The sequence below is a fragment of the Eptatretus burgeri genome, chromosome 15 (assembly GCF_056783735.1).
Source record: "Eptatretus burgeri isolate ZD-2024b chromosome 15, Ebu_testis_v1, whole genome shotgun sequence".
Lineage (NCBI taxonomy): Eukaryota > Metazoa > Chordata > Myxini > Myxiniformes > Myxinidae > Eptatretus > Eptatretus burgeri.
This window is the reverse complement of record NC_140975.1, coordinates 42,889,364-42,901,863: the sequence shown is the minus strand read 5'-3', so window position 1 is coordinate 42,901,863 and position 12,500 is coordinate 42,889,364. Positions and strand designations below refer to the sequence as shown.

General features: G+C 50.7%; 1 protein-coding gene across 1 annotated transcript in view; it reads right to left on the bottom strand.

Moving 5' to 3' along the window:
- LOC147012052 (arf-GAP with dual PH domain-containing protein 1-like) overlaps positions 1–12,500 on the bottom strand; it is a 111,838-nt gene that overhangs the window by 25,147 nt on the left and 74,191 nt on the right. Inside the window, exon 9 of the mRNA XM_085858130.1 lies at positions 8,077–8,139. Within this exon, the coding sequence (XP_085714256.1) occupies positions 8,077–8,139 (63 nt within the window). The remainder of the gene's footprint in view (positions 1–8,076; positions 8,140–12,500) is intronic.

Below are 12,500 nucleotides of genomic sequence, written 5' to 3'. Positions count from 1 at the left end.
GCCATCAGGGCAGTTCTTGCAGCTTGCAAACTGTTGCCTTGATCCTGGCGCACATGGCAATGAACAGGGGGAGCAAAGCAAAAATTGAACGGGGGCTGGTGAGCAGGGGCAGTGGGCATGGCATGGCAAAGGCAGCAGGCAAACACAGCCGGCAGACGAACTGGCCGGCACAGGCCTTGAAGTACCACAGCTGCAGACGATCCGGCCGGCACAGGCCTTGCAGCAAAGCAGCTGCAGACGATCTAGCCGGCACAGACCTTGCAGCAACACAACAGCTGCCGATGAAGTTGGCCAGCCTTTGCCGTTCCGTGGAGGTTGGTGGAGGGAGTGCGGTGGTGCTGGCCACTTGGAAGGCGGGTTCGGACCTACCTACCTGTCTCCCTCCCAACCTATCGCCTTTGCCTGTCACTGTACATACCCACTCCCTTAATTTGTCAAACCCCAATTTAGCCCCAACTTATTTTTTTGTTGTTTTTATTTTTACTTCCCCACTATAAATCGTCCCCTAACCCCCTGTACTGTCCTTGTTCAGCTTACCTATCCTGTCACCTAGCCTACTCCCAACCCCTACGTTCCCTTCCCGGAGGGGAACAAGGGAGAGCTAACGTCCTGTGTCGAGGCCCAATTCAAGCCTCAGGATGGCCTCCCCAGAGTTCAGCGATCTATAACCAAAGTGGGTCCAGCGGCCCACAACGAGAGCGAGGGGATGGATGGTGCGGAGGGGTGCACTTCCTAATCTACCCTAACCATTTAACTGTTAAACTACCCCGGGGCTTTCAACAAACGCCTCTCGCTTAAACTATTGGTTCTAACAACCCAGATTCCCGTCGCCTGTGTTGGTGTCCTCACAATTTCGGGCCTCGCCCCCCAATTTTCTCTCCGTGCCCTCACACGGTCTCATGGCTGGGACACGTGGCCCCCTTTGGCAGGCACGACCCTCTGCCGATTCTCCGACGATGGCACCCCCGGGCACTCCACTGCCTCCGAGCCTACCAGCTCCCTAACACCGGGGAGTGCCCCCCATGGCACCTCCCCTGAAACGCACACGTGGCAGGCTGGCTTCCCGGGCCCCTTTCCGAGGGTCACCCGTGCCCACAACACTGCCCACGCGGCTAATGGCGCCCCGGGCCCCCGCACCAAGCAGGCGCACCCGTGCCCACTACGCTATCCCGGCCCCCCATGGGCCCTTGGCCTACCACGGCCGACTAGCCTGGTGCCCGGGGTACCCACTCAGCGATACTCACCTTTCGCAGCCACGCTCCCAAGCCCGTCAGCAGGGCTCCTGCACCCCTCCAAATGGGTTTCGAGCCTACATTCCCACCAACAGCAAAACGACCTCCATTTTTCAATTTGACTAACCCAGCTAACTCACTCTACACTGACCCCGGGGTCCCTTGGGCGGGAGTCACTCCTCCCCCCAATCACTCATCGCACCATGCATTCCCCATTCGCTCCACTCACACAGACCCGCTGGCCTCACTCACTCACCAAGCACATGCTTCCACTTCACTCACCAACAACTCTTCAACACACACACCACTGAACTCTACCATCCTTCTATCTACATCCCCTAACTAACTCGTGCTCCCACGTCATCCCTTACACTAAAGCACGTTCTATTTAACACTACGTAGCTAAACTACGTCCCCTCTACACACTCACTGTCAGTCACTGTCTCCAAAGAAATCATTTTATTTCCCAACCTAAAGCTCACTAAATCCCTCTACCTAATCCATTCCACGGACTCCATGAGGACTTACCCCTGCCCCATGAAGTCGGTCTAACTAAGCTAACCCTTCCCCCTAACTAGTTTCCATCCTGTGCCCAGGGTCAAGGGGGTCTTCCACCCCTTGCCCAGGAATCCTGTGCACCCGAAAGTGAGGCTTACTGTTTTTTTTTTTTTTTCCATGCGCAGCACCAGCGCGGCAACTCGCGCACTTTGCACCTGCCCGTGACGTCATGCAGCTGCACGTGTACCTCGTCCCTCCCTGGACGGTACCATCCGGCAGGGATACCCCTCCTGCCGGATTCCAACCCCGCATGCAGCCATGACGTCACCGTGCGCATAAAAAAAAAAAAACACAAGCCCCACGTCTCGAGGGGTTCCCCACGCGAACACATGTGCTTTGCCCTTTGGAGCTTAACACACACGATCGCGTGGAGAACCCGTCCGGTCCAAATCCGTTTACCTGCCTAAACCTTGTCCGTCCGCGGGATCGGCAAATCCACCGCGTGCGTTTCCGGACCGGGACTTCACTCTCGCAAGCGAGCACGTGGGGGCCTCGTGCGTTGCACAGCACGGACCTCGTGCTCACTGCTGGGTGAACCCGGCACGGTCCCCGAAACAACTACAGCCGCTACTCGGCTTTCTTTCCTCACATGTCGCCGTCGTCGCCATTCGACCCACGGACACCTGCGTGTTACGACGCTCACACTCCATTCCATTACATACACACCGGGAGACGCGGCTGCATGTTCACACATGCCCACCGACATCTCCCTTACATACCGCTCTCTCACACACACGGTCTCCCTTGCATAAACCATACCACTCACACGTGGTGCTCCATTCACTCGCGGTTCCTCATCCACACACCGTGCCTCACTCACACACGCGGGGGCACTCACCCGTGGTGCCTCATCCACACTGGCCGTTTCATCCACACACACGGCCTCACTCACACACGGTGCCTCACCCACACACGCGGGGGCACTCACCCGCGGTGCCCCATCCACACTGGCCGTTTCATCCACACACAAGGCCTCACTCACACACGGTGCCTCATCCACACACGGCGTGCTGGGAAGCACGTACTCCGGCACCATCGCCACCACACCACTCACACACGGGGTCGCACTCACGCCTTGCACCACACACACAGGGACAACCACACTGGGGATTTGTGTCCCCACAAGGGTCTCCGGGGCCTCTATACCCCCCAAGCTCTCCGTGCACCCGTTCGCAGCACTCCTCCCCTCGAACTCGCAAAGCACGACCGAACTCACCTGGTCGTGACTCGCCTCAAGGGGGAATACTCCCTCCCCTCGTTCCTGGAGGAGGCTATCCCGCTGCTCGCACTGGGCCTCCACCCAGTCCACCAGCTCACCCCCATTGTCCTCCACTGCCTCCGTGTGTGTGTGTGTGCGTCACTTACCCCGTCTTCATCGTGCAGTCTTCCCTCTATCGTTCCCATCTCCCGTGTCTCTGCCAACTCTTCACCCTTTACCTCCCTTGTCTCAACTATTTTTATTTCCTTTGTCGTCACCTCGTGTCTCGTCTCACACGTTTTGGTCTCCCCATTTAATTTTTCCCTTTCGGTCATCGTCACGACCCTCGCCCAACACGTCCCCCGAATTATTTTTTTTACCCGTCTCCACCGCGGGCCCGACAGCCGTTGTACCCCCTTCCAGCTCGTTCCCTCCCACACGTGGAGTCGCCATTTTTATCTCCATGGTCACGGCCTTCATGCCCGCCTGCAGGCATCGGCCCATGTTCTGCGTCTCACCCCGCAGCTTTTTCATTTCTTCCCTCATTTGCTTGTTCATTCCTTCCATTTCGTTTTTCACTTCGTTTGTGTTTGTATCCATCTTTTCATTCATGCTTTTTATTTCATCCATTTTTTGTGTATTCGCATCCATCCTTGCTGTCATTGCCGCCAGCATGGCGCATAGCTGGGCCATGTCGGTTGCGCTTGGGTGTGCCGTTTCGGCAAGGGTCGGGGGGTTTTGGTGGAGAGGGGGAGGGGAGGTGTCATACACCGCGGCCGCTGCCGCACCCATTTCGGGCTCTGGGTTCAGTTGGGCGAGTTCGTTTTCCTGTACAACCAACATTTCCTGCACGGGGATTTCATCCTGAGCCATGGACTCCACATTACTATTACACATACCTAATCCACCCGGCACCCGCTCGCCTTGAGACGCCATCTTGCTTCTCTTAAAGGGTTAATTTAGCTCGCTCGTAATTTGGAGGGAATCGGGGGTCGCTCCTCTCACCCCTGGACCGATTCCCGTGAATTTAGCTGGAGACAGGAGAGCCCGTTTTCCCGTTCTCCAATACCAGTGCCGCGAGGAGGGCGATGGGTTTATATCGCACGACCTGACACCAGTGTTGCGGATTCGCGCCCGCCGGCGTGCGGACGGCCACGTAACTCGAATCGCGGCACGTCGCCCACCGGACGGACAATCCAGTCGTGACCCTCTCGGACTAACGCCGGGAACCAGTCACGGGTGGACCTTTCGGTCTCACCACGATCGTGCCAATCGGCCCCCGCGTGGGATAGGGTTGCTCGCCAAATTCGACCTACCTAAGTACCCACACGGAGGGTAGACCGGGCGATCGCACCTCGCCGCAGGTCGACTTCGGACACGGGCCACTTTAAGCGACCCGTTCCGTACTATCGGGATAACCGAGCGGTGTTATTCGTCGGCCTCGACGGTTCGATTAATTATCGGGCGTTTTAGCCCACGACCAACCCTTTACGTGAAGCAAGATGGAGATTCAATGAAAGAAAAGACGAAGCGAAGCGGGAAAACAGTTGAACAATAAGCACATTTATTTCGCGATGAACGGAAAGCACACATATACAATTCCACCAAAAGCACATGTAAAAGAAGAAGACAATGCAATATTACACAAAAAGCAAATGCAACAATGCAGATCTATCCGACTACCGGGCACACGGCAACACTTATACAATTTTACTTCACAGACGGCGCCGACAACACATATTCCCAAAGCAAAAGAAAAGAGAACCACCCTCCAGGATGAGGCGGGCCTGGGGCCGAGACCGTGTCGGGCCTACCCGTCTGATGATGAGGCGGAGCGGCGGTGGTGCCTCAACTCCGCGGGCCTCGCGGACAGTGTCTGGTAGGGGGTGGGAAGGGGGCCCCCTTTGTCGCACTATCTCAGCGCGGGGGGAAACAGGAGGGGGTTGCTGATGCTCGGGGGAAGGAGGATATCGCCCTGTCTCGGGTCCCGCGGCGAGCGTCTCCTCCTCCACCTCGGTCGCGTTGCTGGCCTCTCCCTGTGCCGCTCCTGGCACCGACGCGAGCACCCCCTCGTCCACCTTCGCCGCCGTCACCTCTCCACAGCTCCGTCCTCTTCACTCTGACTAGTACCACTTCTTTCCAGCTCCACCGACGACTCTCTTGAACTCCGCACACACTTTCAACCCTCAACTTCCAACTGAACTCTTACTTGACTGACGAACGCAGCCGTTCATATAAGCCCCGTGGCTTCGCTCTTTCACCCTTGACCCTTTGCCTCCGACCCTTCACCTGGCTAACTGGCTCCCCATTGGACCGAGGAAAAGTGGGCGTGAATGCTTTTTGATCCATAAATTTGCATATAGCGACTGCCCTCCAACGCCCTGGAGGCGGGGCCAAATCGCCCCTCGCTCACTGATTGGACGGAACAAAAGTGGGCGTGAGTCGTTTTTGATCCGTTTTTCTGCGGAAAGTCCGTGATGTTTTTGAACACGCTGCTCGGTGCGCGCCCCGCACGAGTCCAGCATCGGTGCCCACGAGTGGCGCGAGATGACGGCGATGCGACGGTGGCGAGTTGTGACGGTAAAGGTCGTGGCGGTTGTGGTGAAGCGGCGTTGTGGTTGGTGGTTGTTGTGAAGCGGCGTTGTGGTTGGTGGTTGTTATTGTGAAGCGGCGTTGTGGTTGGTGGTTGTTGTTGTGATGGCTGTTGAGACGTGGTTGGTGGTGGTAATAATGGCGGCTGGTCCAAAATAAAGATAGTAAAAGAAAAACGGCTATCCTGAAGAGTCGCAGCCCGCATGAATGACATTTATTCCCTCTAGACAACGGGTTTGGGCCTAACTACACATATACTTACAGAGATATCTCACCTAAGGGACCTGAATGGTGGTTTGTGAATTTCGTCAACCACAACAATATATATATATATATATATATATATATATATATATATATATATATATATATATATGTATGTATATATGTATATATATATATATATATATATATATGAATATATATATATGTGCCTGGTGTTGGCTTAGTGGTTAGGGTGGTGGCTTGAGATCCCAGGGTCCTGAGTTCAAGCCCCGTTGGCTGCTGAATTAACACCAGGGGGTTGACTCAGCCTGTCATCCTTCCGAGGTCGTCGAAATGAGTACCAGTGTATGCCCCGGTTAGAATAGGTGTACCATATCCCTGTGTGTCGTAAGAGGGGACCAGGGTTGGCGTCAGGAAGGGCATCCGGCCATAAAACATTGCCTCAAGAAAAAGCCCAACCACTGCTTAGCAGGGAAAAATGGCTGTAAAAACGGTCATATATATATATATATATATATATATATATATATATATATATATATATATATATATATATATATATATATATATATATATATATATATATATATATATATATATATATATATATATATATATCTGGGAGAGACAGACCTTGCCGCTTATTAGACTTTTTTGGATTTTCCACCCTCCACGCTTATTCCACCCTTTACTCTTATTAAAATTTGGAAAATGTTCCACCCTACACGCTTATTCAGGACTTGAGAGTGAGTGAAAAGGACAGAATGTTTGTGAAGTACAACATGCTGTCTCTTGATTAAACCATCAGCAAAGGGACGGGTAAAAATGCCAAGTCCTTTACAAAAGCAGACCTTTGGATCGAAGTTGTAAGTCAATAAATCCTCGGATCCACAAGTGAAATGGCATGAAGTAAAAATGAATGTGGAATTTCAAGAATGAAGTTCGTGCATTTGTGTCACACAAATTTGGTTTTAGCACTCAAAGGTTTTCTTGTTATGAATGTAACAGTGTAATCATTGACAGAAAAAGGGCTCACAGGATGGCTTGGAGGTATGCACACCTGCCTCTTCGCTGTCTAGCCTGGGTTCAAATCCTCACCCAGATATAAACTGTCATCCTGGTGTTTTACAGGTAGGGTGATTCATCAATGTGTGTGCTGTCTCTGTGATGGACATTAAACTGGGTGTTCTGTCTGCTGGCATTCGTTCATGAATGTTAAATATCCCATGGTGTCTTTTGTGAAGAAGAGGTGAGCTATTGCTGGCACCTCAGCCAAGTTCCAACTTCCAGCTGGAACCAGCAGAGGGCACTGCGTCAGTGGCACAGCTGTGCCCTCAGCCAATGTTGTTGCCCTGCAGCCTTGTGCTGTGTACGAATGATGACGATTGAGAGAAAAGGACAAGTACTGTCTTATGAAGGTATAAAGCCACGTGCTTTCAATTGCAGTCCTGCATTGCTTAACCCCTTTTGATCGAGTTCCATTAGTTAGAAAGAACTCCAACGCAGGAGGAGGTGACCATTCGGTTGATCAAGCCTGTGCAATGGTTGTCAACCAATGGTTATTTGTTTGTATTCTATCCTTTTTAAATGCTGAGCATCAAGCAAGGAAGCAGCACGTACCATTTTTAAAGTCTTTGGTATGACTCACCTGGGGTTTGAACCACTGATCTCCCAGATTCAGACTCGGAGCGGACACTCTAACCATTGCATCGTCTGGTCGGGTGGCACCACCAAGCCACTGAGCATTAGGAATTAGTACACGTGGGCTGCAAAGTACCTGATGGAGGTTACTGTCTGGCCAAAAAATGTACATCGTTTCATGACATGATCATAGTACACGCGTTGTTATGCCTTTTACATTTTACAATGGATATCATCAATGCTCTGAAGCAAATGAAAGGAGATCCGACTGCTAATATGAGACTCCCGAGAAAATAGATGGGGTTTTATTGAAGTCTCATACTCTTGGCAGAACATTGTGGCATTCACAAGTCGTGAACGCTTCTATGGCTACCAACCAATCCCAGACAAATTGCCACTCTGTCACAGAGTGTGGAAATTAATGCTGAACAGCCATGGGAAGTAAACCTCCACGAGTGACCCCAACAAGGCTTTATGCATTCCACCAGCAATTAGTGGGACTTTCATTTATTCAAATACAGGACTTAATACTCATTAATAAGCTTACCAACAAGTGAGCCAGCTGTTCAAAAGTGCAGAGGTACAAAACTCCAGGTAAACAAGTCAAAAGAGTCATGATAAAGACCACACCTTGGGACCTGTTTTCTCCATGTATCCTTCTTTTACATAGTTCCTCGTAAGCCGCGGTGTGATCTGCGGGAAGATTATTTTTTGGCTTGAGCATCATCAAGTAATTTTTTTTTAAATCAAGCATTGAAATAGTAAAAGGATAAATATGTTCTTGTTCGCTGCGCCTTAATCCCAACATTTGGGGGTCGGCCTCTCGGATCTGCATTCTCCACCCCCCTTCCGTCATCTACATCTTTCTCTCTCATGCTCATGCTCTTCAAATCTCCTTTCACGACCTCTGTCCACCTTAATATCTATCGTCCTCCTGATCCTTTCCCTCTAATTGGCTCATTCAATACTTTCTTCATTGGTTCCTCATCCTTTTTCCTCATCATGTGTCCAAACCACTGCAACGTAATCTCTCTAATCCTTTGTATGATCATTAAAACTCCAGCTCTCTTGCGTATCTCCTTGTTTCTCAACCGCTACCTTTGTGCTACTTTGAGAGTCCACTGAAGCATTCTCATCTCTGTCCTCGACAGCAACTCCTCTTCCCTTTTTCTCAAAGCCATTGTTTCCATACATTATAATTGGTCTTATCATTATCTAGCAGATTTTAACCTTTAATTTTATTGGTATTCTTCCATCACAAACAACTCCACCAACCTCCTTCCATTTTGCCCATGCTGCCTTCACTCTATCCTGGATTTCCACCTCACAACCTCCCCCTTCCTTGAGTGTTGAATCAAGGTGTTTGAATTTGTTCACTTGTGTCAGCTCTCCATCCCTTATATCTACCATCATGACCTTTGTCTATCCAGTATTAACCATCAATCCCTGCTTCTCAAAGCTCTCTTGCCATTCCAGCACTCTTCTCTGGAACTCTTCCTTTGGCTCAGCTGTTATGACATTAATCATCTGCGAAAAGGAGCTCCCATGGTTCTCAATTTCTGATGTTGTCACTCAGCATGTCCGTCAGGTCAAGACAGGTATGGAAGCATGCGCCGAAGCAGCCCATTGGCCTCCTCCACTCAGGAGACTCCCTCACTGAGAGAATCTGGTGAGCAGGATCAGTGTCAGGAAAACGAGCCACATGTCCATACAGCCGCAGCTGACGCTCACGGACTATGCAGGTAACAAATCTCATTTGAGTCTCTCTCAGCGATTGCTCATTGGACACAAATTCCGACCAGCGATAGCCAAGGATTCTCCGAAGAGGAAGTGCCAAAGGAATAAAGTCTCCCTCCAAGATCCCTGGTCAGAGTCCAAGTCTTACATCCGTAGAGCAAGACTGGAAGCAGCAAGGACCTGAAGACTCGGACTTTCGTCCTTCTGCACAGGTACCAGCAGCACCACACCTCATAATCCAGTAAATCCATGACTCCCTGGGCCCAACCCAGATGACAATTGACCTCTGGCTCACAGCCAGCAGAGACATGAATATCACTGCCAAGGTAAGTGAATCTCTCCATGACCTCAACATCCTTGCCATAAACAGGTACAGACAAGATAGCCCCATCCAAGATATCATTGAAAGCCTGGATCTTAGTTTTGACCCAGAAATCCCAGTGGCTCAGACTCCTCATTCAGCACCTTGAGAGCCCCCAAAAGCAGATCTAAAGTCTCCGCATAGATGACTGCATCATCTGAGAAATCAAGGGCAGAGATCTTGACATTCCCAAATGATGCACCACAGCTTGATCTCTCCAACATCCTCCCCGGGATCCAGTCCACACAAGTGCTGAAAAGTGTGGGGGCCAGTACACACCCCTGACAAACTCCAGTAACAACTGGAAATAAGTCAGAGATGGTATCATCACATCTCACAGCACTCTCAGTACCAGAGTTTCGTTCAGACATCAGATTTATCAGTTTTGGTGGCACCCCACGAAGACCATGAATCCTCCAGAGGGCATCCCGATTCACTGGATAGAACCCTTTGCAGAGATCAACAAAGGCTGCGAGAAGCCCCTGCCGAAACTCTCATCTGCATTCCGAAGAGCAAGGATACGGTCAATCGTTGACCTCTTTGGTGTAAAGCCTGACTGCTCTGAATACTGGTGCTCAAGCAGATGGTGGCGAACCCAATCAAGAGTTATCTGAGCAAAGACCTTGCCTGGCACTGAGAGCAGAGTCACCCCTCGGTTCTTGTTGCAGTCCTGGCGATCACCCTTCCCTTTCCAGAGAGGGACAAAAGAGCCCTCTTCCAGTCAGTTGGGATGATGACTGTGTTCCAGGCAGAGCACAGAACTGCATGCAATGACACGAGTGCAGCATTTCCACCAGCCTCGAGAAGTTCAGCATGGATGCCACAGATCCCCGGAGCTTTGCCCCATTTCAACCGGTTCACCGCAGCCTGTGTTTCCACAAACGAAGGTGGATCACAGTTGATTGGAGGGTCAGCAATAGGGATGGTAACACCCCTGACATCCAACTCGACAGCTCGTGGATCAGCCTAGTACAGGTGCTCAAAGTAACCGGCCCAGCGGGCCTTCACTTTGGACTCCTCTGTCAAGAGCCTACCACCCTCCGCTCTAACTGCAGTACACCGAGGGACGTGATTGGAGGAACATAATGCGCAAATTCCCCTGGAAGCAGGATAAGAATCTCTTGACCACAGGTGATGCTCCACCCCCTCACAGATTCCTTGCACATAGGCCTCCTTGTCCACACTTCTCACATGTACAGTTTTACCCCTCAGCTCCCTGAACAGCTCAGCTCTGCCATTCAGCCTGGCCCTGCGACTCTGGTCAATGGTATCCAGTGTCCCTTGAGAGACAAAATTCTTCTTCACCCTCTGGTGAGCTCCAAGACATCCACCGGCAACATCAAGGACGGTGGTCCTGAAGACACTCCACAACTCTTCAGGATTTCACAAAGCACCCAGACCTCCCAAATCCCCACTCAGCTTGTTTGCAAACTCCTCAGCTACCCTCTGCCTTGAGCTTGCCAACATCCAGTCTGGGCTGGGAAAAGTGCTGTTAGGGTTCACCCTCACCCTAACCATAACCCTAACAGGCAAGATACTCTTCGAGTCTTGGGGGATTTTAATGCATCGACTGGAACTGATGGGAATAGTTATGTGTTGGTCCCCATGGGTCTGGAACTGTGAACCAGAATAGTACTAAGTTCCTTGACTTTACAAGAAATCATGGACTTAGGGTGGCTGGTTAATGGTTTCAGCACCCACAGGCTCATCACTGTACTTGGTATTCCAATGCTGATGGTGTGGCAAAGGAGACTGATCATGTGCTCGTTGATGGTCGCTGTTAGATCATCCAGAACTGCAGGGTCTACCCGAGTGCTCAGTTCCTCAATAACGACCACAGGCTTGTTGTTGCAACTCTGAAGTTGCAGCTAAAATCCAGGAGAATGGATGGACCCATGCACTGATCCACCACAGACTTGGACGTGGCATGGAACGTGTCTTTCATGGTGAGATCACTCGCCTCAGTCGGAGCATATACAGAGACCAGGGAAATGACACCCAAGGCAGAGTGATTTCGCACTGTTATGACCCATCACTATTATGAAAAGGAAGTGAGTTGGTGCAGAACCCTGGAATGGACCCACCATCAACTTTAAAATATTGTGTGTCCCCATTCATTGTCCTGACCATAGTGTTTGCTCACGCATAATCTCCATCACGGCACTAACTTAACAATCTTCTCTGGCACGTCCTTGCTCAAACACAAATACACCACTTCTCTTGTAATCCTATCATTTGCCTTCCCAAGATATATGAATGCTCAGTACAGGTTCTTATTTCCTTCACGCATCTTTTCCTGAATTGTCTCATGTTGAAAATCCCATCCACTTTTCCCCTTCCTTGCATGAATACATAATTCATCTCAACCGTCTTCACAATCCCCCATTAGTCTGAGGTCTACAATCGTCTCCAGTTCTCCAGTACCTTGATAGTATGCTCCATCAATTTGATGCCTCTGTAATTTCCACAGTCTAAGATGACTCCTTTCTGGTTGAAAATTTGTATTACTATGCTCTTCCTCCAATCATTTGGTATGAGCTTGACCATTCACTTCACTCCTTCAGTTCCAAGCACCTTCACTAACTCTAACGCAACTTTAGTTGCTCCACAGACGATCCCTCTTTTCATTTTGTTAAATGCTTTACTCACTTCCTTCTCTTGAACCTCCTTCATGGGTTCTTCAGTTTTCTCTGTCAGGGTCTCTGTCTGTCTATCTGTCTGTCTGTCTGTCTGTGTCTCTCTCTCCCCCCCTTCCCCCCCTCTCTCCTCCCGCCCTCCTCTCTCTCTCTCTCTTTCTCTCTTTCTCTCTCTCTCCCCCCTCTCTCCTCTCTCTCTGTTTCTCTCTCTACCCCTCCTCTCTCCCCTCCTCTCTCTCTCTCTCTCTCTCTCTCTCTCTCTCTCTCTCTCTCTCTCTCTCTCTCTCTCTCTCTCTCTCTCTCTCTCTCTCTCTCTCTCT